General features: G+C 39.7%; 3 protein-coding genes across 3 annotated transcripts; 2 read left to right on the plus strand and 1 right to left on the minus strand.

The window, feature by feature from the left end:
• Positions 1–5470: 5470 nt before the first annotated feature.
• On the plus strand, positions 5471–9500 carry LOC115689815 (uncharacterized). Its single transcript, XM_030615973.2, has 6 exons — positions 5471–5848; positions 6327–6494; positions 7001–7265; positions 7340–7506; positions 7698–7847; positions 8893–9500. The coding sequence occupies exons 1-6, from the start codon at positions 5804–5806 to the stop codon at positions 9238–9240; spliced, it is 1143 nt and encodes a 380-aa protein (XP_030471833.1). The 5' UTR covers positions 5471–5803; the 3' UTR covers positions 9241–9500.
• A 744-nt stretch (positions 9501–10244) lies between these two features.
• On the plus strand, positions 10245–14185 carry LOC115689814 (uncharacterized). Its single transcript, XM_030615972.2, has 8 exons — positions 10245–10690; positions 10766–10859; positions 10962–11087; positions 11187–11345; positions 11950–12068; positions 12230–12418; positions 12512–12602; positions 13700–14185. The coding sequence occupies exons 1-8, from the start codon at positions 10542–10544 to the stop codon at positions 13769–13771; spliced, it is 999 nt and encodes a 332-aa protein (XP_030471832.1). The 5' UTR covers positions 10245–10541; the 3' UTR covers positions 13772–14185.
• A 7557-nt stretch (positions 14186–21742) lies between these two features.
• On the minus strand, positions 21743–24834 carry LOC115689813 (transcription factor HHO3-like). The gene is made up of 5 exons (XM_030615969.2): positions 24299–24834; positions 23828–24141; positions 23186–23483; positions 23015–23091; positions 21743–22178 (listed from the first exon to the last, which is right to left on the minus strand). Exons 1-5 carry the CDS (start codon positions 24399–24401, stop codon positions 21849–21851), a joined length of 1122 nt encoding a protein of 373 aa, XP_030471829.1. The 5' UTR covers positions 24402–24834; the 3' UTR covers positions 21743–21848.
• Positions 24835–26823: the final 1989 nt, after the last annotated feature.

Below are 26823 nucleotides of genomic sequence, written 5' to 3' on the forward strand. Positions count from 1 at the left end.
GAGATGGGGAAGGACGCCACTGAACCACGCGTGAACTTCAATGGAGTCGCAGGTGTTTCGAAGAAAGCAAACAAGGGGTCAGTCAGTGTCTTGTGATGAGTCTCGCATCTTGGAGTTCATGACCTTCAACGTTGGAAAATGCAAGAAGGCATGCCCAGACGGTTTCGGTGCACAGCTAAGTTCCGAGCTTTAAGGCTGTTGATTTTACCTAGGATGGTGCACTCACAATTAATGGGCAAACCTGTTGACTTTTGGGTATGGGTCCAGCTCCAGTGCACTTGAGATGAAACCAAAGAGAGCTTGTGTATGGATTGCGAAAGATGCAAATGTGCGAAACTGTGATTCTTGTACTCGTTGTCAGATCATTAAAAGATTGTGATCATCCGTGTCAGAAAGCAAAATTTGTGACAATCATCAAGATGTCCCTCTCAGAGTCATTAGTCCTGTTATGACCAGGGTTCTCCGTTCAGAGTTCGAGGTCTTGCATGAAATTTGATGAAGGTGCACGGAATCTACACTGTGTTTTGGTTGAAATATCAAGTGGCGATCTCACTGACTTTTGACATGACGAGCATAAGATTTTGCACTGGCTGTGTACCAAGTAAAAGTGCACGCTCTTTGCCTTTGGGGCAATCTTTGGCTTAAGTTTTTAAACGTTGGGCAAAAAAAGTTTCGATGATCTCAGATCGGCAACTCACTTTTTAGTGTTGTCCTCCTCAAGAACCATCTCTTTTTTGGGTCGAACCTCAAGAACCATCCTGACCAAGGATGAACGGAGCGCACGAGGTCCAAGCTTAACTCATCAAAGATCAATGGGTGCTGTTATCATCGCAAGATGAACTGCACATGTTGCATTTTTGTGGAGAAACCTTCCATCAAAACTTGACATATGAGAGAGAGAGAGAGAGGGGTCGGCCACGGTGGCTATTGAGGGCCATTGGTGATGGCTGGTGGCAGGAAGGACCGGCGATGGTGGTGGCTAATCACATAGGATCGGAAAAGAAGACATTTTTGTGGTTCGCAAAGACGTATTTATAGTTGGTAAGTCTAACGCTAATGGGGAGAATTCTCAACACGATCACAATTGTCCAGGGCCAAAATTATGCAATTTTTTTGCACACAACGTTTGAAAAATCGGGCAAAAAATTACCAAGAGTGAAAGTACGAGCCTTTTTTCTATTTTTGGATTCACCCTCTTCAACAATATCAAATTAAAATTTGCCAAAAAAGGGTTAATATTATGAAAAACTCCAAACTGGTATACACGTAACAATTTTATTATAAATTAATTTTTCTATCAAAAATTCCAAACTGGTACACTCGTGACAAATTTACCTCTTTAGCTTCTGTCAAATTTTATCATTAAATTTGTTGACTAGGATGACACATGATAACATGGTGACGTGACAAGTTCACGTGGAAATAATTTAGCTTTTAAAAAAATAATAATAACTTAGTTGATGTTTCTTTTTGCATTGAAGTTGACGTTTCTTCAATTAGCTCATTTTCTCTCTTCTTTATACCACCAAAAAAAAAAAAAAAACGTATGCACGCTTCCCGTTGCCACTTCTGCCTTGCTTGGTCGCAGTCTTGGGTTTAGGTCATAGGTTTCATCTTGTCGAGGTAGGAAAATGAGAGTCCTCCATTCCACGTCGCGTTCAAGGCTCTATGTTTCCAAGGACCTCCTTTTTCATTTTTGTTGGATCTCTCAACCATAACCTTCTAATCGCATATTTGGTTGCTTCGCTTGTTGTTGGCTTGTGTCAAACCTGGTCTTGTGTTTCTATGTCTCGGCCTATGTAACACCGACACCGATACCGACATGCAACACGACGCGATACACAACACGTCATTTCTAAAAAAATAGAGAATTTCGACACGTTGGACACGTTGTATATTAAATATATATTTTTATATTTACATGATAAATTATTATTTTTAAATTTTATTTAAATCCATAAATAAATAAATAACTAATAAAAGCCTAGAATTTACTTCGTGTCTCGAAAAAATAAATAATAAAAATATAATATGGCGCGTACCGGGAGGGAGAGGAGGAGGAGTCGTCTGCTAGAGGGGTTCTTGGTCCACGAAACGGAGGAGGGTGGTGGTGGGTTCAGGTTCTGAGGGTGTGGATTCCGCAGTTTGGTGCTTGGAGGATGCAAAGGAAGAAGATGCGAAATGATGAGGAAATAGATGCAATCGGTGTTCCTCTTTAAGGCCTCCTCCTCGGCAGACGTCGTTGGCTCGAGCGAAGAAGAGAAATTGCGAATCAAGATGGGGAGGGAGTACAGAACGCGGGTGAAGGCACTGTTAAGATTAGAACAGAAGATTAGAGTTTTCTTTCACCATTTTCTTTCTTTTCTTTTTATTTTTTTATAAATTTATATTTTTACCTCTAATTTTTTGAAAATTTATAAAATTGATCCCCTATGTGTCAGGATCGTGTGTCGGGATTTCAGACTCACGTGTCAGCGGCGTGCCCGGAGTGTTGACCACATGTTAGATTTTTGACATCTGTTGATCGAGTGTCGAAACGTGTTGGAGCGTATCGGACATTGACACGTTGGCCTCCTGAATGTGTTCGTGCTACATAGGTCTCGGCCCTATATGATTTAATGCTTGTCCGGCAATCTCTTTGTACACTTACGTATATCTCTTGCTATGTTGGTCATTTGACACGAAGCGAAGAAGAAGAAAAGTAGAGGAATTTCTTTATATTCTCTCTATTGATTTGATTCGCATTCTTTACATGTATTTATAATACAATATATGGACAATAAAAGGAAATAACGCAAAGACACATTATCAATTCAAATCACAATTTGATTCAATGAATCAATCTAATATCTTCGACACAAATCATATCCAACATCATTAGTGTTAGTTCATGTCCTCATTAGCATTACGTGGTCTTTCCAACCTTGAATTGTACGTGTGTCAAAATTATAACATGAAACTTGCGTGTGAATGGTCTGATTGACTCTTACACCACATGCTCGATAAAATGCCACCGATGTCGGTTTTACTTTGAGTGTGATTCTACGTGTCTTGTGAGAGTTTAATTTTTTTTTGTATGTAGAACTTGAAAAATACCAAGTAGCTTGTTTGCCGAACTCGATCTTCTCATCTCTTTTGTTGAACTTGATCATCCTATCTTTGCTAGTTATTTGTGAGACGTTTTTACAAACTAATTGGTTTGTTTGTTGTTCTCTTACAGATGATGGATAAATTTACAATTGCACTTAACTTGGGTGGAGTTATGGAGTTTGGAGACATCACGAAGTACACAGGTTGCCATGTGGAATATTTCCATGGTTGTGAGTCAATGGTAGTTAACTATAATGCAATTATTAAGCCTGTTATTGGTCTAGGATAAACAGTTTAAAAGTTGTGGTACCGGATTCCTGGGTATTCCTTGAGAGGCGACGTTGTACAGATTTTTGGTGATGATCAAGTGCTAGAATTTGTGGGTCTAGGATTGAGTTTTGGTGTTATTGAAGTATATATTGAAGGAGTTGCTCTTGGTAATGGTAGTGGTTCTTCTGCTGGTAGTGATAATAGTGAGAGTGATGATAGCGATAGGGATAGTGAATCAGAGCAACATTCTGGTACATTATCTTTAAGTGATGATGACTACATTTTCGGTGGTGGTAACGAGGATTTATTTGTTGCAAGGCAAATAGGAAGAGATGCTGATGTTGTTGCTGCTATTACTGATATAGTTGCCCAATTGTCATGGTGAGAAGAAAAAGGATGAGAAAAGAAAAAGAATAAGGAAGCCAAGGGTCACAAACACTGATTTTACTGAAATATCAAAATCTTGTATTACCATGAAATGCTCCAATTGTCATGGTATTGGACACAACAAGACAACATGCCTCCAACCTCCGGCGTCTATAGAGATCAAACTAACTGGACTGAAATTCAAACACAAATGTGATACATTTTCCCTTAAAATACCTTCCTTATATATGTCTATTATACATGTGATACATTTTCCCTTAAAATACCTTCCTTATATATGTCTATTATACATGGTAAAAGAGGTAGGCCAAGAAAGCATCCAAAGCAACCAACTGTTGAAGGAGAAGCATCTAATAAACAAAGCAAAAGTACTACAATTGGATCTGTAAGAGCACAATCAAATATTGTTAGATCTTAGAGGAGGAGGGTAAGTTGTCCACCAGTACAATTCATATGGGTTTTGATAATGCCAAACCAAAATGTTAAAATGGTTTGTCTTCTTATAGGTTCTACAAGGATATGAATTTTATTTAGCTGAAGCCACTAAAAACTCATATTTGAGGGTGAACATTTTATTTGTTAAGAATTTTTTAATCCATTGTGATTAGCATAATAACATTATGTTTTTTCCCTCAATTTCAGATGCTTGGCAGTAACATAATACAAGAAATTCGTCAAGGTGGTGCAAATTATATAGTAGATCTTTCAAACCAAGTTTCTGGACCTCCTCAAACTCAACAATCTCAAAGTGAAGCAAGGCAACGAATATTTGGGGAGAGTTGGATGTCTAGTGCAAACTGTAAAGCTTGTTTTGTAAAGCTTGTTCAAGTCTAGTATATAGTGAATTTTTTGTTGGATGGCTGTGATATAGAACATGCTTTTGGACCTCTGTTGTCTGGTGTGGATTGTGCCTTTTTTGGCTTCTTGGCTGGTTGGATGTCTGGTGCAAAGCTTTGTTCAAGTCTAGTGTAAAGGCTATTTTGGAAAGCTTGCTCAAGTATATATCGATCCGTGGCAATTTGATGATGAACTGGTGGATTGCATACGGCTTGTATGCTCAAAGGGACTCTCTCTGCCCACTCATCTAGCCAGAGTTGGATGCAAGTCTCTTAGTTGTAATAATTCTCGTTCAATCAACCATGTATCACCAAATAGGTCATCTGTTTATTCTCTGTTGTTCTTTACTTGAGGATGTTGCTTATGATGAATGGTTGCATTGATTTTTACAACAGCAAAGCCTTTTTCATGTTGGTAATATCCTACAGTGAATCCGAAAGAAAAAAAAAATTCAAGCATCGATCATATAGGGACTGTGTTAGAGAAATCTGGAAAATAAACTGGATTGCACAACACAACTCGACCCTGTTAATGTGTCGCGCGTGATTTAGAGTTTTTGATGACCCGAAGAATGAGTTCGGAATAAATTTATCACATGCGAAATAATACTCGTTTGGATTTCCCACACAGGAGGCTCAATCATGCACACGGGCCGGGCCCAAAACAGCTCGGACAACCCATCATGGGAAGGGCCGACAGAAACCGCAGGAGCCCATGGGGCCCACTCTCTTCTTCCTCTTCAATTTTTGGTCTCGTCTCCTTCCTTAGCAGAGATGCCATTCGAATCCGAAACCGAAGTTGAACGATTCTTGCTGACAACGACCCTTGTTCTTGTTCCTGTTCCTTCCAATTTAGTTTATTGTTTTTTTAATGGAAACACTCCTCTGGATCTTCACACGATGTTGTGAAAAAGATTTGCGGAAAAGGTGAAACTAGCTGTCCGATTCAGCGCGCCCCTCTCGCTGGGGGTCCCGCATGCGGAAACGTCTCGTTCTTGGCTGAAATTTCGATGAGGTCGGAGGCCCATCATTGCTGGGTTTCTTCCCAAATCCGGTTTTCGTCGCATCTTCCAGTCGGATTCGGACCGAACCCTTTTCTGCTCCTCCTGGGATTCTGAGCCGCGTGTGGATTTGGGAATCGGATCGGGGCGCGCGACTTTGATTCTGCTTCGCGATCGTCATCGAAGCAGAGTCGGGTGTGCGCGTGCGGGAGGGCGAAGATGATGCTGCATTTTCCGGACCCGGCGAAGCTCAAAACCAGGAAGGTGGTTTCTCTATCCATGAATCTACGTGCAAGTTCAGATTTTTTCTTCTGGGGTTTTATTTTTGCTTGATCAGATGGACTTGGTGGTACGAATGTTGTTGAGGTGCTCTTTCTTTGCGTCAAATTTGACTTGCTGTTCGTTTAGTATCTGTGTCAAGTTGGGGAGAGTATCGGCCATCTTTATCTTTTGGTGTCCTCTGGTAGTTCTGCGCAAGTCGAGTTTCGAACCTATCGGTTGTTTCGGCAAAAGAGTTATGGGTGATCAGAAGTAGAGATATTATGCCATCGGAAAGAATCGGGTCACTAGAGTCGAGCTAAAGTTCTCATCTTTTTAGATGCTTCATACTAGGCTGGATGTTCTGTTGTCGTCGAATGATCGGAGTGCAGCGATGATTTTGCATCATCTCTCGATGCCTGCTGCACCTAGAACTATCTAGGTGCAAGTACTTAGTGGGTGATGCTGATGTCAATGTTTGCAGATTGTGTTTGAGGAGGTTTTTGCGGCTCTTGACTGTGGCACATTGGAGCAACTGAAAGAGTTAAGCTCTAAACGACGAGCCATCGAGGAAACTATAAATGCTACAAGCTCAATTACCGAGGCCATTGCGAGGGAGATGTCTGGGGGGCTTACCTCTCAGAATGAACAGGTGATTTAGCTGTTCCGTACTTGTGAATTCTTTCTTGAGCATGGACTTTAGACTGTCTTCAAAATCTTACTTTCTTTTTGCAGCTGTCTCTGAAAAGTCCTGTTTCTTTTAGCATGTGAAATCTGTTGATCAGCTTATTTTTACAACATGTCTCTCTTAATTGTGACCTTTTTAAAGAGATTAATTGACAAGGAGGGGAAAAGTGTCATCGATTATGGAAACTGCATTATCTTGTGCTTCAATACTGGACATGTAATATTGGGATTTTCTGTTGAGGACGATGGTTGCGATTTACTTCCAAACTTCTTCTTTAACGAACACTAGGAGGATATTCTTTTTCTGAATGAGCTCGTCTCATTTGCTTAATTTTCCAGTAATGTTGAGATGAGTTTTATGACGGCTTTCTGAGGGGGTTCTTAGTCATGCACATGCCCTGTATGTGCTACCGATCTGTGGAAGCGCTTAGCAGCTATCTCATTCTGCTTGATTTTTCAAACTTGCTTCAGGATCTCCAAAAGTTGAAACGGTATCTACCCTTGCTGGAGAACTTAGTTTTCCATGTTGACATGGCTAGCAGCAACACCCAGATGGTTCGTTGGATTTCAAACCTTAGAATTCAGTGGGCGGGTGCTCTTACCGGCACATTACCCTTCCTGAATCTCATGGGTCCAAAGTACTTCCAAGTGAATGACATTCGGTTTGAGCTCGGAATGAACCTCTTCCTTTATGCTGCAATTCTTCGTGAGAGGGCATTAGAAGTAATGCCTGAAGGTGGGCATCGATGTTTTAGTTGCATGGAATGGCTTCATCTTGCATAACTGTACTTAAACTTTTCTTTTATATAGATCTGGTGCTGTCTGCTACCCTCTTCAGAGAAGCTGCTGGAGTTTACCATCACGTCTCTCATGATGTTCTGTCTTCATTACAATCTGCAAACTCTGTCCAGAGGCCACCCGAAGCTACATCATCTGTTGCCACTGTTATGAGCCTGATTTGTTTGGCTGAAGCCCAGGTTAGTGTTTTGTCCATGTTACTGCAACGTCATCGTCGACCAGTCTCAAAGCTTGAACTCTTATCTCCACTTTTCGGGATAAAAGTGTGATATTGTCCATTAAGACCAGTTGAATTGTTGTTAATTTGCTGGAACTTTTCTAAACAAGCTTTATCTGTCGGTCTGATGTTTGGCTGTTCATCTTTATACAGATTGTAACTATAATGAAGGCTGAAGAGAAAAGAACTACTGCAGGTCTTTTGGGTAAGTTGCATTATGGCGTTTCAGAGTTTCTTGATGAAGCCACATGTTTGCTACATCCAAGAACTAGTGAACTCAAAGATATTTCGGCTCGTCTTTTGGTATGTTTCTTTCCGGTCTTTTGGTATGTACATAGTATACAACTTGCACATTTTCTTTTTTGTGTTTGCTTTTGTTTGATTTAAATTCAAATTGTGGGTGGGATTGAATTGTAAGACTCATATATCATGTTGGTACTCATAAATGATGGTATGGTCACATGGTAAGGCACTCCGTTTCAGAAGTTGGTAATGTTAGGCTTCAACTTTGGAAATATTACCATGTTTATCCTTTCACAACACTTGCTCATAAAGTTACTACTAGCATCAGCAGACATCATAAAGAATCATTGACGGGTAATTTATTGTATGCACTCTTATCACATGGTAAGAATAAAATGAGTTTGATGTAGTTAATTCAGGTGCTGTGACCTGCTATGTTCTTATGTTTCCAGGCATTTAGTTTGAATAGTTTACATCATTTACAAAGTTTGAAGAGCTGAAATGGCTTGATCCATGTGAACATTATTTTATGTAAGCTGATATGTGAGGTCAATACATTTCTAGGATTTGGTTGCTCATAAGTTCGTGTAAGGCATTTATATTTTTTGACTGAGGACCAATTTAATTGGCTGATATAGATTCTGATGGCAGCGTACCTTTTTTTTTGGCTGGAAGATGATATCGATAGTTGTGTGCTTGATTATATGTGTCCTGCTTCACACTTGGGAATTTGTAGTGAGTTCTATTTACAAAAAGAAAATTGTTTGGAAGCAGTTATTTGAAGTTATATTTGTATGATGTCCATGTACTAGTGATCATGGGAGTCATAAGGAAAGAGATAAAATGCTGTCAACTGGAGCAAATAGCTATCTTTTGTTTCGTTGGAAAATTTGGCTCTTGGCCAGTTTCCTTGATTACTAACTTAACCTGGAGGTCATAATTCAATGGTAGTAGAAACGAGTTAGACCTGTCATTGCCGAAGACTCTAAGTTTTTGCCTTAAACTTGATTTTGCCAAGTGCAACTTTATTGAACATGCACAAACATTACTCCATTAGTAGAACTATGGTGTGCGTTCTTTAAAATGCTTTTAATGGTCTGCTCAGGAATACATCTCATCTTGCAAAGCTTTGCATGAGCTAAGAAGCCAAAAATACCTCGTGGAAGAGCTGAGGACGGCTGGCCAAGTCGGGGTTGCCATCGGAGTTCTCTGTGAAGCCTTGATCAATGCGAAAAAGAGAATTCCTGGGGAAGAGTCATGGAGGGACATCATCAAGAAAGAAATCGATGACGCTGCCGAAGCTCTGAGGAAGTTAGAGAATGAGAATGAGTTTGTCTGGCATGAGAAGATTGCTTCGGGCGATGAGTTGCCGTTGCCTCAGGGTAGCCGAATCGTAAAGATCATACCTTACCATCCCACCAGATGCGAGACACCTCTCATTTTCAAGCTGTAGAGTACAGAGACGACCGTGTAGGATTCTTGTATATATACACGTCCTTTGGGAGAAAAAGATGATTTTAATGTGCAGAACGATGGGAATTGAAATTTTGTGGGTCACATCGTCCATGATCTTTCAGTTCTTTTTCAATGGCCAGATGTCCTAGGGAGCATATAGTCTGAGCTGTGCATTCCCTACTTGTAAGAATTCGAATCGCGTCCACTAATAGGGCGATTGATTGTTCAGCCTTGGTTACAGATGATCAGTTTCTTCTCTCTTGAGTGTGTTTTTCTGGAGGGAGATTGACAGAGAATACAGAAGGAGAAGAAACCGTACGAATTATATGGTGCACAAAGAGTGAGAAGAACTCGAAGAAATGTCTCTTGCATTTGTAATGAGAAATGAAGGTGATGTCTGAGGTGAAAATTTGTTAAGAGAATGTGACGAGGTACCTAAAGTAGCACTTTAAATAATGGTACCTTTACACTACTGGCCTCACGTGTTGAGCAATATGAGATCCGTGGTTAACATATCACCTTCTTCGTCAAATCCGAAGCGATTGAAGTTTTAACTTGCATAGATAACAAAACTAGCTATGCCAAAAGAATGAATGTTAGGAGCGTGAGTATACAGGTAACGACACATTAAAATAAAGATTGCATATGTGAAATTCGTTTTCTTATATATCAAACGTTACCTTAAAATAAAGATTGCATTTGTGAAATTCATTTTCTTATATATCAAACGGACATGTTGCAGAAGCTTTCGTGAGAGTGAATACTCCATTTCTTTGGTAATGTTATTTCTTAATCAAACGTAAAAAATTCAAAGGAAGCCCCTCTTCGCGGCTTGTCCGTTTGATGTACACAGACAACGGGCTCCACGGATGCAATTATGTCAATCCCCGCTCGCTCCCAATTTTCCCGTGTCTCTGTCTTTCTCAGGATTTTACATCCAATGATCTTCGTATCAAGATGAGGACCGAAATGGAGCTTTTTAAGAACTTGCTCAAAGTCCATTGCGAACCTTCCTTGTATACGAAGGCTTGAAAGTGACGAAAGGACCGCGCGACGCCGGGTCGAACGCTCGCAACGTAGCTTTTGCCCAGCAACGCGAGTGACACTACACCCGCTGCGTTTGGCCAAGTGGAGGAGTCGAAAGCCAAAGGTTTTTTGGCCATGGCGATTGCCCCCATTTCTTTTTCCCTTTTGTTTTCTTCTTTTCTTTTGTGTGGTCGACAAATTCCATCACTTTAGTTTCGCGCGCAGAGCTTTTAAGATGTGAGCTTTGAGGCGAAGCACTGGAGGAGAGAAACGATGGCCGTTCACTGCACTTGCCTGCACTTTTCTTGCAGACTTCCCGTCGTGTCGCCTTCTTTATCCCCGGTACAGCCTACCCAGTCCATTTCGACCCATAAGGGCTCGAGCTGCTTCAACTCGGAGGCACTCAAGCTCTGCACTCGCAGGTCTTTCTCTTCTCTTTTCTCGATTCCTTGTGCCTGTATAGTGGGGGCGAAGTGATGGAGCGTTCTCGTTCATAGGTTGGAGGGTCCTGTTCCCTCTGTTGTTTCGGAAGGAAGCGCGGTTGAAACGAGCTCTTCCACCTCTGGTTTCTATAAACTCACTTACTTAGAGGTGGGTCTTGCGAGACTTTGTTTCTTGATCCGTGTTTCGCCGGAAGTTGCTTGCTTTGGACATGTTGGTGACTGTATGCGTGACTTCTTGATGTATATATAGGGGAACAGTTGGCTTTGGGATGTGGGTGGATTGAGGCTTTTGGTTGATCCAATCTTGGTGGGTAACTTGGACTTTGGCATCCCCTGGCTCTACGATGCTGCCAAGAAATTCTTGAAGAATTTCCAGGTCTCTTTACCTTTTGCGTCAATTCACTTCATTGCTTTGTTTGATGTGATTTTTGGTTGATTTTGGGGATTTTGTTTCGCTATGTTGCGTTTGGTTCAGCTCAGCGATCTTCCTGATGTTGATTACTTGGTAATTACCCAAAGCCTGGATGATCACTGCCACTTGAAGACGTTGCGGCCACTTTCGGAAATGAAACCAGATCTGAGAGTGGTTGCTACTCCCAATGCCAAGCCTTTACTGGATCCCCTTTTCAGAAATGTGAGTATAGTTTGTATTTCATGGGCTTGTTTCTCCGAGTACTTTGGCAACCTCAAGCAGATCTTCTCTGCAATTCCTATGTAATGTTTCTTTTCTTCGATGCCATCTACTATGTAATTGAGGAGCACTCTTTGCATAGACTATTAATATGTTGGTGAATGAGAGTCTCGAGTAGCTTCACTTAAGACTGTCTGGGAACCAAAAATAACTAAAGTGAGAATGCATTACAGCAAATCTCTTGGTATATGGCATGCCATTTTCTTATCTATGGAAGCTAAAAGTGTATGCTTGATAATCCACATCGCATCTCAGTACGTAAAATTAGTCTGGTAGCTCATTGAAAAGCTCAAGATATCAGGTGTAAACGAACTTGATTTCTGCGAGTGTCACATGTTGTGCTTTTAGCTTCACTTGATTTAGCTCCTCAGTTAGTTGTGTGTGTAGAGAGCTTTTGAATCAGCTATCTCTAGAATGATGTACTTTTCTTTGATTTTCAGAACTGAATCCCGGAACCTGCTAAGCTGACACCTTAGACAATCCACAATGCCTCTGCTATGTGATTTTTGCCTCATTTAGTCCCCAACTTAGTTTCAGAATATTTCAGGTCACTTATTTAGAACCTGGCCAAAGCTGTGAAGTGGAAGCAAGAACGGGTCCAAAGGTCAGAATTCAGGCCACTCCAGGACCAGTTTTAGGTCCTCCTTGGCAAAGGCCTGAGAACGGGTATAAATTTCAATCTCTAGTTCTGCTGTAAATTATGACTCTAGGCAGTTTCCCTCCTATAAGTAATCTCATCTACTCAACTGTTAGTCAACGAAAATGCATTTGTCTGTCGTGTTTGTGATTGAGCTATCCCCGTCTCTCTCATTGGCTTCATACTTCAGGTTTCTCGTATCTCTACCAGGACAATTGAGTCTTTACTATGAACCCCACTGTGTTTATAACAAGAGTTTGCTGGAGAAAGAACGGGCTGATATTGTTATTACACCGGTTATTAAGCAGCTTCTTCCAAATTTTACCTTGGTCTCAGGGCAAGAGGATGCTGTTCAACTTGCTAAGCTGCTGCAGGCCAAGTATAGCATATTTTACTCGACTCGTTCAGAATCTTTGAAAAGCATACTTTCAGTAAGGATGTATGAAAATAGCTTTCTTTTCTTTACATGCAGGTTTGTCGTTCCGATGAAGAATGGAGACCTCGACGGCAAAGGATTTCTCGCTAGTATAATCCAGGCTGAAGGAACAATAGAATCGTTTAAGGTTTATGATCATCACTTACTGCAGAGATGGTGCAAATTGAAATTACTAGTAAAAGTATTAGGGAAATTGACTTTGCTATTATGCAAAGATGAAACCTTTCATTTTACTACTGGTATTGTCTGCCGAATTTCTAATTAGTGAGGGAACCGGACCTTCCCGATTTTTCTCCAGGAATTTATTGTCTGGCCACTTTCTTTGTATAATGATCGTCCATGTCTATGGTGGTTGTCAAGTACTGAGGTGATGCGATCAGCCATGAGTTTCAGTGTCTTTTCCCTGTTTGTGGATTAAGTTCTAGATGTATGAACACAGAGGACCTTCAAATGTTACAGAAACTTTAGAGTTACTAAACATTTATTAAATTTCTCATGAGACAACATAGCTGTATACACCGAAATATTTAGTTAGTTCCTAAGAACGTGGGACTTAGGACGAAGTGGTTCTTAGTTAAACTATGAACAGAATCTTAGACACATCGCTGAGCAGATACTTAGTACATACTCTCTAAAGAAATTTAGAATTTTCTCAATGCCTTCTACTATGTTTTGCCATAGAAAACAATAGGAATCAGTGCCATGCAAACTTCCACTTCCAAATTAATTGCATATAATCATTGAATACTAAAAAAATACCACTTATTTTTCTCGCATTAACTATTGGCACTCTTCCCCGTCCCCTGTGAGGCGTCATCATCGGACAGTTGATATGCATTCTCATGTTCTTCTAACTTGTTTTTACTACGTTATAACCTTATCTCGGCAGGAAGCTGTACGAGAACTTGAAACTGTTTCTGAGCTTCTATATCAGGGTGGTCAGATCTTATCATCAACTGACGAGGGGTGAAGTAAACCTCACGCTGAGTTGCAGCATTACCAATCTTTTGATCAATATTGTTGTATGTGTTGGAATTGTTTAGAATGAGAAGCACACTCTATAAACTGCCACTATGCCTCTAATTGCTGCTATTTGAACAAAAACTATGCAGTTGTTTTCATATTATCCTCCTGTTTAAGCCGACTATATCATAACAGATTGTCAGTGCTTGTTTCTTTGCAATGAGATTCGACATTGTCAGCTAAATGATAATCGCTCTGCAGGAGCTCTTGTCTAAGGAAATGCCAGATGCTCAAGTGCTGCAACCTACTCCTGGAGTACCCCTTGAGATATAACCTTGACTTGCTGTCGTTTGGAAGTGTATGTTCACACAGCCAACGTTTATTTCGAGTTTCAACCATCGTGCAGCTGCACTGTGAGCAGAGGGCCCCAATGCAGCTATCTTGTTGGAGAAACTCATTCTCAGGCTCGTACATGTAATCCTGTAATGGTTTTCAGTGGAATACCTGAATATGTCCTATGTATATATCAGGCACAATATTTCCAGCATCTTGTGTCTTGATCGGTTTCGAAAGTACTCTCGATCTTCGTACTTGTCCTATCCAGTTAGGGTGGTTCCAGGGGCTTCTATACAAACGAAGTGCTTGATCTAAAAGTCGGGTATGGTATACATAGATAGGAGATGTAATTACATTTCCATTTACTATCTGCATTTCTCATCTACGGTTAACAGTCTAATTCCTGTTGAAGTCTCTGGATCATTACTATCTTCTTCTGATTTCTAGCCTAGCATGCATTTCAATCGCGTTTGTTTACCACTGCACTTTATGCCATGATAACCTTCAAATATCCTGCATTTTGTTAATCTCTGAAGGAACTAAAAATTTTACATCTGGACATTTATAATTAGACAAATATATCGGTCGAGTGAATTGCCTATCGCATAAGCTGTTTTCCCGTCTGAACCATTCTAAACAAAAAACAAAAATCATACATTATGTTCACCATGAAGTCCAATTTCTCTCATAGTGTAGTTTACTTAAACTCTTTTTGTCTGCTATGTAGTGCTGGGTTAACATCATTGAGGTCAATGTCAAACTCTTAACATACTATGGCCCATGGGCCGAGATGCCTAGTACCATTCTGCCTTTCCCTCCTCCACAATTTTCACTGATTAACTAGTACTTAAATAATTGCTGACCAAAAAAAAAAAAAAAAAAAACTAGTACTTAAATAATGTTAGGTTTATTGAGATCGGTTTGCCAGATTGATATGTCAAGTGATGTGACCATTCTAGCAAAAAAAAATGTCAAGTGATGTGACGTATGCTTATTGAGTGTTGAATATTGCCCTGTTAGACATATCACGTTTTTAAAGCATCCTATTCAATGCTGCTTCCCGTCGCTTCGCTTAGCTGGACTTTTGTTAATTGATGCATTCGTGATTCGCAGACTCTTCCCCGACCGATCCTTGTTTCCGTGAATGTTAATTATCGTCATTCTTGTTATCATGCGTTTAGTCAGCATCCTGTCCAAGTGCTTGTTTGATTTGAAAACATGGAGATTGGGACATTATCAAAGTGTGGTCGCTCGATTCCTACGTAACCACATGCATCGACCCCCATTTCTAGTCCAAGTTCATTTGGTGTTGGGTGTTGAACCAATTAGTGCTGCACTTGGCCATGAATGTCACACGAACCTGGCCTAAGTATGCAGTCAGATTAAGAATACTTCCCCACTTTCTTCGTAATATGGGATGGATTAAGAAGCACCCCGTTCGAATATATAAATGTTAAGTCATGCATTATTCTATCAAGTTAATTTTCAGGACGGCTGTTCAAATATATAAATATCAAAATATCTTTCTTGAAGTAATTGTCAGAACAATTGACAGAGTGATCTATAAAATTTTTTCACTTCTTTTATGAAACGGTAGTTCTCGCTTTCATTTTGGAGCTTAACGGTGAAATGCCAACAATATAAAAGCGGGATTTCATCATCTCTCACCCAAAGCAAATTGGTTTGGCTAGGCGAATATCACCCTACATGAATTTGACAAGATCATTAATCTGAAAAATGATCATGAGAAAGCATCCAATGAGATGGGATTATGTTATAAGTACGAGAATTTTGTAAAGATGCTATTATATGAGCTGAGGGATCAATTGCTGGAGGTTGCAACTTAATGTTTATGTGTTTCGCTAATCAACTGATTTCACGACACTTAGGGATGATTGTGACCTCACTGAGTATGTCACTGCCACGAAGTAGGAGCTTCGCATGGGGACAGGACACCAACCGAAGCTTTGCCCCTACCTCAGTTCAGCCCTTTCAAATATTTTCTGTCCTCGATCTAAATTTCCCTTCTCTTTTATTTTTTTCACTTTTTTCAGATGACCAACGTAAGTAGAATAATATATGTGATGTGTGCATATTTATAGTGTCGGGAGAGACAGATCGTTCCACGTCACGTCCTATTTAAAATTATCCAGTTGGGGGTTGAACATGTCCACCTCGTCCCTCATGCAATCAAAGACCACGAAGCGTCGTGGGACATCCGACTATTCTCTGGATATTCGTGCTTGTTGCACTTCTATTTTCTCACTTCTTCCTGCTGTCATCCAATTGGTTGAGTATATATATATATATTGATAGAAATTGAAAAATATATATAAGAAGCTCTCGATCCCGACATGAAGATGGAGTTCCATGTCATTAATTTAATTTAATTTATTTTTTAAAAAACAGATACTTGGAAAATTGGTGGGTTCCAAAAATTGGTTTGGCAGTGGCTTTTTCTGCTGTGCGCGATTTCTCCAAAGGTATGTAAATTAAATTCCACAAGTAATTTTAAAGACAATTATATATATATATATATATATATATATATATATATATATATATATATATATATATATATATATTCAAGTCCACATCGACCATGCATTATCACCTAGCAGATTGTGACAAATGATGCATGCATTCTTCACGTAACGAAAATTATAAACATTGGCGCGTTGACCGGATCTTCTCATTCTCTGATGCGAGGGAGAAGATTTGAGAGAAGATCGTGTCTAGTCTTTCACGAAAGTTCCGCCGCTCGTCTCTTCCAATTCTATGCAACTCGGACACGACGAGACATCCATTTCGATAGGGTTTCGTGTTTGGCCTTTGGATATACTGAAGGGTCACTTTATCCTATGCTCCTTAGTCTCCTTTTGTATCGTTTCCCCTCTCTCTCTCTCTCTCTCTTCTCATGTCTATCTTCTCGATCCACGCGGCAACAATCTCTATCTTCTCGCGTCGAAAGATCATCCTTTAGCTAGGGATTCGCAGGAAAATGTAATAATCTATTGGGGCGATGTTAGGTATTTGAACATTCTTTCTCAAGATCGATGTATTTGGTGCGTGGTGATAGAGTTTTTTAGTATCTAAAATTGAGTCAAAGGTGTTCCATCTGTGAAATGATGGATTTGTTTAAGTGTCCGGTGAGTCGCCCGTGGACTTTGTACGCATATGATTAGGGTAATAAAGTATGACACAATTGATTGTGGTACGATTGAGTATTATGTTTATCTAGACGTGACTTATGAATCTTTTATGGATTTTGTTTATTTATGTTTACCACGGTTATGGTTTTGGTTTATGTAGTTTCCATAATTTGAATTTGATTTAGAGATGTAACCACTTTTGCATGAGATATTGATTTCAATACATTTCTCATTTCATATGTTTAACATTAAATATTTTCTTTGATAATCCAAGAAAGAGGTTTAGCTATATGGAAACTCATGAAATAGTTGTAAGTTTCGTGAACCGGTTAAATTCTGACTATTTGGCCAGTCAAGTGACCTAGATTTCAGTGGGATTTTGAAAGAATGACATTTGGTTCCTTTGCTGAAAAACCCCTAAACTCCCAACCAAGTGTGCTAATTTTAGGGGCTTTGTCCAGCCTAATTATTACCATGTTAAGATTTTGAAATATGGTACTCTCTTGTACTGCATAAGTTTTTTTTTTTCGAAGTACTGCATATGTTAAGGGAGTACAATATATATAGTAATAGAATAAAGATCCCTTGATTTCATGTTTTTATTAATCAATAACAACATGATAACAACATGATAATAATAACAAACCAAGTCTTATCCCGACTAGGCAGTATACAATATTACAATCTATGACCCCACTGTACTTGATCTTCTATTAGATGCTTAGTAAACTCCAATTACTCCATAATTTTTCTTCTCGTTTCTTTCCACGTTCTTCTGTGTCTTCCCTTACCCCTTCTAACCAGCGTTTTGTATCCTTTTTCTCACGTCTTGATCACAAAGGCGTCTACGGATCTTTCTTCAACATGGCCAAACCACATCTCACGGAAATTCCTCTCTATTATCTTTGACTTCTAAAATACCCACTTGGTCCCGAGTAGATTCCTTTCTAGTATCGTCTTACAAAACGTTCATCTCCAAAGTGCGCGTGCCGTAAGATTTACAAAAAGCGAAAAGTCAGAAGTAGAAGCCATTCCAAACAATCCGTGTCTTTACTCTATAGAAATTAGTTGGTACTTGGAAGAGTTTTTAGTCTTCAATTGTTGACAAAAAGAGTTGGAGGATGGAGTTTGGTTTGTAAACATGCTAAGGAGCTGCTTTTAGTACTTAAGTTGATCCCTAATATCCTTATACAATGTATGAATAGCCTCGACACAAGAGCTCTCGAGATCAAAGCTATAGGAAAAATCACGTCCGGTTATGTTTCTGATACAAATGCAAACATTCATTGTCATGATTTTGCTACAGTTGCAAATTTTCCTTTAGTTGGACTTCTAGTCTCAATTCTCACCGTACAAGGAAAATGGGCAAATTTTCTTCATCAATTAAGAAGATTTTCTAGGGAAAAGATATCGACGAAATTGCTTGACTTTGGGAAGCGAGACACCTAATTACGATCATTGGTGTTTAATCACATCCGAATCATATTCGCAATATTTCTAGCGGACACTCGAGAGGAGCTTTCGATCAAGCCAGTATTAGAAAGATCGTATCGAAAGGTTTTAAATAAGAAATTCCTTTTCGATATATTAGGAAAAACAGGATGAGATGATCTTCAAGGCTCCAACTTTTCATTTCCGGATAAGAAAAATTTCTGCAATGGAGACTGATAACAAAGAAGGTGAATAAGGTGAAAGGAGAAATGGTAAATGTACTAAAATCTTTTTTACTAAATTTCATTTACTAAGCGAATTGCCAAGAACATGTCGGATGTTTAGATAATCCCATTACTTACGCTCCACTCTCAGACACTGGAGTAGAACTGATGATAATGAGCTGCTCTGGTATATTCGTTCATAATGCTTGTACCACTTAAATAAAGTCGCTGGAATACAGTTATAAGTAAACATTGTATCCTATGTCATATGTCAAGAGAATCCTCCCACTTGCTAGACACAAGGACAAACCACCAATCGAGCATTACCGGACAATTCCATAGCACATAAATCCGGCAATTCGCGACTCTCCCACAACGAGGTACACAACGTGTTCTACCACTCCAATTCTAGCCGTCGAAGTTTCCAACTGAGGAAATATTTTAGAGCACGGCATGGAGATATTCCAAAGCATATGAGGTATATCTCTTCGGACGTACGCACTAGATGGATTCGTAGCACATTCAAAATGTTTAGGGCAAAAAATATGCCTCGGTATCTAGAATATTCAGCCAATTTAGAACTAGAATCACCAAGTAGAGGGCAAGTGTCGCTGCTTCTATGGTTGGAACCTTCGCTTCCAAAGCGAGAAATCTAATATGTTTAGTCCTCTTGCGTTGTGCCTTGTGTCAACATCGATACAAAAACTATCTAATCGAGTTTGCTCTCCCAAATTGGCGCCAAAAGGTATATCCTATGTGCTTCCTCAACTATTAAAAAGTTGAGTGCTCACCTTACTTTTGGTAAACCACGCGATGGAGACCAGATTTGTCTGTAGTGGCGTATCACTCTCAATTCTTCAGTCTCTGTCTCCTCCGTCAATGAGCTTCTTTCCATGTTAACGTTGAGTAAATAAGGGTTACTGTTGAAGAAATATCTCGAGTTTGAGCTTGAAAAGAAAACTTTTCTAATTCAAGTAGGTTTCATAGTTTTGGTAGTTGATTTGTTTTTTAGTTTGAGCAGACTTACTAAAAAAAGGTTTCCTTTATTAGATCTACTAAAATGTAGATGTCCTTTGTGTAGGGTATCAAAGATGAGCTTTTACTTTGATTTACATCCCGAAGATATCTAAGTGTATTGAAGTCAATTAAATCTTGTAAGTAAGATTTGCAAATTATTTTGTGAGATTAAAAGATTATTTCGTGAGAAATTATGGAGCTAAATATTATGTGAATTATTGGGTATAATTGGGAGCTGGGAAACTTTAAGAGTGTTTGAGTGTGGTTGCAATATCTCTTGTATTGATTAATCTATAGTAGATTTCTTTGCTGTTATTTCCATTGACGTAGGTCACCCGACTGAACCACGTAAATTTGATGCTTGATCAATTGTCTTGTTCTGTCTATTATAATGTTCGATCGCTTGCTTCCGTAACAATTGGTATCAAAGCAAGGGTTGGCTGAGTTAAAACGAATCGATGGCAACAGAAGAAGGAAAAGTGATAATCAAAAGATTTGATGGGAAGGATTTTAGTTTACTTGATCCGACGTCTGTTTAACTTAAAGATGAGCAAATGTGCGTCAGTTGCTAATCATATCAATAAATTCAATGTGATTATTAGTCAGTTGAGTTCTGTTGAGAATGACTTTGAAGATGATGTACGTGCTTTGATTTTATTATACTCATTACCTGATAGTTGAAATATTATTGTTACCAATGTTGGTAATTCCTCTGGGTTAACAAGCTTGACGTTTGATAGGGTTCGTGATTTGATTATGATTAAGGACATATGTAAAAGAGAATCTGGTGAATCTGTAACTGCTACTTTAGCAGGTGAGAGTAGAGGAAGAACTATTACACGTGTTAGCAGGAGTAGTATAAACTTGAACAGGCGTACTCAGTCTATGATTGGTGGAGTTGTTTGTTGGAGTTGTGGCAAGAGGGGGGCATCTTAGAAAGGATTGCGTAAGCTGAAAAATGAGAAGGTTAAGAGAATTAGAGTTGAGTCTGCAGATGACGTTGTGGAGACATCAGGTGCATATGTTTGAGAGTCTAAATTATGGTACATGCATTTAAGGCACATTAGCGAGAGAAGCCTGAAGGTTCTAAGTGAAAGGAATTTGCTATGTGGTTATGTTGCTGACGAATTGAATGTATCCAAGTGCTATGACTTAGATTAACGAGGGAAAGTGCAGTTCAGTTCAACTATTAGAAAAACCATGGAGATTGCAAAGTTAATTCACTTGAATGTTTGTAGGTTATCGCGGTTTCCTTCAAAGAAGAGTGCCAGATTTATGCAAACAGTGGTAGATGACTACTCGAGAAAGACTTGGGTGTTTGTGCTAAGGCACGACTTTGATGCTGCTATCAATATTAGGCAGTTGAGAGCTTTGCTCGAAAATGAGATTAGTAAAACGATCAAGCATGTGTAGATTGACAGTAACATAGAGTTTCACTTGGAGCTATTAAACAAATTATGCATGAAAGAAGGCATGGTGAGATACCGCACTGGTGTCAATTAACCACAATATGTTATAGAGTTGATGAGCATAACATTACTAGAGACTGCCCATAAAATGCTCTATAGTAGAATTATTTGCTGCTCTCCCTGTGGACGTATGTCACTCGACCGAACCATACAAATTCGGTGTCCGATTTATTTTCTTGTTCTTTTTATTATATTGTTCCATCGCTTGTTTCCGCAATAATTACCGTGCTCATCTTTCTCACTCGACACCTGCAATCCATTAATCAAATTTATGCAATCTTTCTTGGGGCCGTTCTCTGGAGACACAAACGAGAGAACGGCTATGCCCAATGGGAATAGTCGAGTGGAAAAGAGAAAATCGTTACATCTGCTTAATTTGACATATGATATACACGCGTATATATGTCTCAGGAATGAGGATGCAGTATTTAGCAAGACATTTTTCTTGATTCACGGTCCGTTAGACTGAATTTAGACGAGTACTTCAGGTTATTGTTTTCTAGAACAACCCTGCTTCCCTTGGTTGCTTTGAGCTTTGTAAAAAGAAAGTATTGGAATAAGTTCTCCACGATTTTGAAATTTAGATTAATGACTTCAATCTCAATTTCAACAGTCTCGAAACACACCACGTGCATGGAATATCCCACTTGAAAGTAAAATGAAACAGAAAGAGAACTCTTTCATCTTGTTGTGTACAATATCAAAAATGTGTTTTTTTTTATTCTTATTTTGTTTATGATCCCGTTACAAAATTTCAACATGACTCACGTCCTATATTAACTCAAAAATCGGTGGTTGTATGTGTGGACGACGATGTTGGAGATGAGGAATTATTGAAATGATCGACACCCACTTCACTACGATGGCCTCGCTCTTCTGAAGCAATGAATCCACATTTCCCGTGCGACGGCCTGATCGGCTGCGGAAGCATTGTGACTGGCGCATAAATCTGATTAGAGGCCGCCTCGTGGGGAGGTTTCGCGGCGGTGACTGCCGCGAAATCCGGCGGCTGCATCCATATCCCTCCCACGACGACGAACTGAGGCGCCTGAGCATTGGCGTTGTTGTGGCCGTTGTTGGGACTTGGTCTTCTCGTGTGCAATCGATATTTCTAAAAGGAATGAGCAGAACACAAAGCATATTCAAATTGTTCTTGGCTAATCATATATTGAGAACATAAAGCTATTGCTTTAGGTCATTCGTTACGTGACAAGACTAAATATAGAACTCCACTTAAGTAAGTCCAAAAGATAGGCTAACGTAGGGGCCATGGTCAGCCTGCTATTCCTTGAATCTAGACCAAATTCTAAACATTAAGGCTCCGTTCGTTTCACAAAAAATAACTTCCGAAAAAATATTTTTCGAATTTTTCGGTATTCGTTTCATGGAAAATAACTTCCCACGGAAAATATTTTCCTTCCTATGGACAAAATACCTTCACTTTGGAGGAAAATGACTTCCTCTTTCTCAAAAGAGGAAAACATTTTCCTCCTCCTTCTTCTTCTCCCTTAGCCGGTCGCCGGCCGCCGCTGTGGCCGGCGACCTACAGGAGAAGAAGAGGAAGAAGGAAAAAGAAGGAAATGAAAAAGAAAAAAAGAAACTTAATTTTTTTAAAAAATAAAATTAAAAATTATTAAAAATATTGCAAGGGGGAAAATCTTTTCTATACCTAACAACGGAAAATATTTTCCGAGACTTTTTCAGATTTTGACCGAACACCGGAAAATTGAAATGACTTTCTAGAAAATATTTTCCAGAAACGTAACATTTTTCGCGAAACAAACGGAGCCCAAATGCCGATTATTTTCCCTTAGATTTAGATTAACATATGGAGAATTTAGAACCTGTCTCTGGTATCATATTTATCCCGTCCTGACTTTATATTGGAATCGAAAAAATTCGACGAATTTCGTCGCGGAAAAGAAGAATGGCTAGTAATAAACCAACCTGTAAATGGCTTTTAACTTCATCATTTGTGAGGCCATCGACCTTCATCACTTCCCTGATTTGCTTAGGAGTCGCAACTGCTTAAAGGAACATATCAAGTAAGCACCAACTCCAATGTAAAATATTAAAGAAGATAATAGCAAGACTTATTTCCAGAGATAGGACACGGACCATGTGGTCCCCCGAGCTGTTGAAGAGCTTGCAAGAATCGCCGGTGCAACTCCGTTGACCAGCACCGTCGCTGCTTCCTCTGGGCGGCCATCTCCGCTGTCGAGCAGGCAGCGGCGGCGGCGGCATCGGGTGCGGGCAGTGCAGCTCGGCCGGATGGCTGCTTCTTCTTGGTACTACCATCACGGCCATCTTTTTCGCCATTTTGAAGTGGCCGAAAAGCACCATTTTCATGGCATTTCTTGTTGTGCACAACAACCGCGACTTCTTTCGACGATGGTGGAGAAGGCAGATCCTGAACCTAGGGAAATGACAATTAAAAACTTATTTCATTCTATGAACCTAAAATCTCTCCGATGTGCTGAGAAAAATGTGAATTTTTTTTTTTGAAAAACAGGTTAAACCACGCTGTGTATGAAATGTGAGTCTTAACATAATCTTTTGATTGAAATGAACAGAAAAAGGTAAACCCTATTTTATATGATAAAGCCGGACGACTTTTTACCCTAATTCATGCTAAAAAGAGAAAAATAGAAAACGAAAGGGCAAAACCTAATCCCTATTCCTCCTCTCCATTCTTCACTTAAAATGAAAACAAAAAAGAAAGAAATGATTGAAAAAGAAGACGAAATTATCAAAGGATACCTGTCTATGCGGGATGGGATCTGGGTTCGGGTTCCACAGCTGCACGGATCTGAGCCAGTCCGATTTCTTCATCGTGTTATCATCGTCATCTCCGCTCTTATCGCCGCGGGAGGAATGGTGCACGTCGACGTTGCCGTCGCCGTCACCGTCGCCATCATCCTCCTCGCAAGCATCATCTCCATCGTCGTCCCCAGAATACGAGCCCTTCAGAGGGATGAATTCCTCCAGCACAGGACCGTCCATGGACGTCTGCTCGGAATTGCACTCCGACGACTGCCCCTGCACCGACAGCTGCTGCTTGCACCTCTCGATCGCTGCCAAACCCCAGGAAGGCAGAAAAAAATCAGAAAACTCGCTACCCTTTTATTTCTTTCGTTAATCTGATCAATAAAAACCTGAACCCAGATCGAATCTGACTCACGTTCTTTCAAATTTTCAGAAAAAAGAAAAGAAAGAAGAAAAATAACGCACCTTGGATCACTAGCTCCAAGCAGAGGGGGAGCTCGCGCTCAAACACCTGGATCTTGCGCCTCTCTTCCTCTAACGCTTCCATATAACTCCGGCATTCCATCATTTTTCCTTCCTCCTCCTTCCTCAACTGGAGAAGCAGGTGAGGTGACCGTGGAACAGCAATGGCTGATCTTTAAAGCGTGCGAGGAGGGATTTAATAACGCGTGAAGGGGGAGGCAGAGCATAGGATGATCCGGAACCAGGGACTTTGTTGAGGGGGGGCTCGTGACGCGAGCCACGGAATATGTCCGGGAATAATTTCTTGGGTTGTTTTGGCGCCTCTTGTTTCGTTTATATTTGTCTCTTACGAGCTCTGATTATCTGGGGAGGTGAAGGGCGAAACAAAGGAGGAACAAAACAGCTGAAGGATTCGAGTTGAGGTCGAGGTCGAGGCGTCGCGTAGGAGATGAATCTCGGATGTGAGAGAGAGAGAGAGATAGACTGTGTGCCGTCTGTGTGTATGAATATGAACAGAAGGAAAGAGAGAGAAAGAGAAAGGAGAAGGAAAGAGAGAGAGAGAGAGAGAGAGAGAAGGAGGTGGTGAATATTCGTGGGTGGGATTCGCTTTTCGTCGCGTCTCTATGGGCTGGCGGTGACTCATAAAACTTCAGATAAGATCAAACACACTCTCTCTCTCTCTCTCTCTCTCTCTAACCTAAAACCTAATCGTGATTTCCCTTGACAATATAATCGTGACTAGGAGGGGCTAATCTGGGAAAAAAATTGTCGGGTGCATCGGTCCACATTATTTTTGTCGTGAGCTCTTTTTCATTGTCGTCCTAGATCATATCGAGTCGCCAATCAGCCTCCTGCGTTATTGTTACATGCGCCTGATTGATATATGAGATCGATGCGATTCGCATATACCAAGACACTCATGTCGATTTTTCCGGAAAAAATATATGAAATTGTAGCGTGCTTGTTTATGAATTGATTGAAATGATAATAATGTCTCTACTTGGGATACAAAATTTTGGAGTATAAGCACATAGTGAGGAATATGCATATGCTCGGGGTGGATGCGCGATACATATTCCTTTCCTTCATTATCATATCCGTGCTATTAATGAAAGGGGATTAGTTCCTTATGTATGGAAAGAAAATGTGAGCACATAAAATCGAATAGAGGTCGTGGTTAAATGACTTGCCAAGCTTTCCCCTTTTTGTCACTTATTAAATTTGGAAAAGTATCAATTGCCATCCTCACCTTTTAAAACCGTACATAGATTCGCATCCTCACCTTGGAAAACCTATATTTTGCATCTTGGTGTTTATTAACTAGATTTCAACTTGTATCTCGCGCAATCCGAGTCACATATTTACCAAACTGTCGTTTTCCCTTCTCAAATTGCCCTCATCGCTATTTTATCCCTTCTCCCAAAAGAAAACCCTAGCTTTAAGAGTGCTTTTATTTTGCGGAAAATGAATAATTTTATAAATATATCATAAAAAATAATAACTTGTATCGTTTACAAAATGAATGGACAATAAATATTTTTATCGTCTACGAAAATGTTTAGACATAAATTATTGTTAATAATGAAAATATATTTCATTGACTAATTATTTCAAGCGATACAGATGATCATTTTTAAGAAAATATTTTCCAAATAATTCATTTTTTACTCAACAAACGGAGCCTAAGAGCCCTCCCTCTTTCCTCCTCCTCCTCTCTCTTCCCCCACCCTCTCAACTGCTATCGTCGGACATGACCGCCATTGCCGGTAGTTTCTTAGTTCGAACCTCATCTCCGATGACATGTCCCAGCGCAACACCCTACGACTATTGTGTACTAAGTGCAAAACGTCATCTCCGTTTCTCACACTCAACCCTCTTGATCCAACGTCATCACGAACGCCGCCAACCTCAAATTGAGGTCAGCAAAGGTTCGTCCTCCATGCCAGCCCAAATCGAGGTCGGTTCAACCTTGATTTCAGCCATAGAACTTGGATTGGGTAGGTGGTGGTGGGTATTTTTGTATGGTTTTCTATTCTTTTTTATGACTTACTTTATCTTTTAGGGTTAATACAACGAAAAACCCCAAACTGGTTTACTTATGACAAATTTACCTAAAATTAATTTTTTGACCACTTAAAACCCCAAATTGGTATATTTGTTATAAATTTATCCCCATTAGTTTTCATTAACTCGGACTAATACTACAAAAAATCACAAATTAATACACCTATGACAAACGAAGGATAAAATTCCAAACCGGTACACCCGTCAACTGTCACGTGTCATGCAATTAAGCAATTTGACGGTAAAATTTAACGAAAATTAAAAGAGGGTAAATTTGTCATAGGTGTACTAGTTTGAGTCTTTTGTGGTTAAAAAATTAATTATGGATAAATTTGTCACAGGTGTATCAATTTTGGGCTTTTCGTGGTATTAACCTTATCTTTTACTCAATTCCATAACATTATACAAAAACTTCAAGTATTTAGCTATAATCTAGGTTCTTCTTTAAATAATTACTTTTACAA

This window comes from Syzygium oleosum, unplaced genomic scaffold (assembly GCF_021117445.2).
Source record: "Syzygium oleosum isolate NSW1041296 unplaced genomic scaffold, Sole_v2.1 Sole_v2.03, whole genome shotgun sequence".
Taxonomy (NCBI): domain Eukaryota; kingdom Viridiplantae; phylum Streptophyta; class Magnoliopsida; order Myrtales; family Myrtaceae; genus Syzygium; species Syzygium oleosum.

Bases quoted from the DNA above. Each gene is read 5' to 3' on its own strand.
- LOC115689815 (XM_030615973.2), top strand. From the start codon at position 5,804: ATGATGCTGCATTTTCCGGACCCGGCGAAGCTCAAAACCAGGAAG. The intron at 6,495-7,000 runs GTGATTTAGCTG...AACTTGCTTCAG, and splicing joins TTACCTCTCAGAATGAACAG to GATCTCCAAAAGTTGAAACG. The intron at 7,266-7,339 runs GTGGGCATCGAT...TCTTTTATATAG, and splicing joins ATTAGAAGTAATGCCTGAAG to ATCTGGTGCTGTCTGCTACC.
- LOC115689814 (XM_030615972.2), top strand. From the start codon at position 10,542: ATGGCCGTTCACTGCACTTGCCTGCACTTTTCTTGCAGACTTCCCGTC. The intron at 11,088-11,186 runs GTCTCTTTACCT...CGTTTGGTTCAG, and splicing joins AATTCTTGAAGAATTTCCAG to CTCAGCGATCTTCCTGATGT. The intron at 12,419-12,511 runs GTATAGCATATT...CTTTACATGCAG, and splicing joins GCTAAGCTGCTGCAGGCCAA to GTTTGTCGTTCCGATGAAGA.
- LOC115689813 (XM_030615969.2), bottom strand. From the start codon at position 24,401: ATGATGGAATGCCGGAGTTATATGGAAGCGTTAGAGGAAGAGAGGCGC. The intron at 23,484-23,827 runs GTATCCTTTGAT...TCATTTCCCTAG, and splicing joins ATCCCATCCCGCATAGACAG to GTTCAGGATCTGCCTTCTCC. The intron at 22,179-23,014 runs GTTGGTTTATTA...CATTCCTTTTAG, and splicing joins AAGTTAAAAGCCATTTACAG to AAATATCGATTGCACACGAG.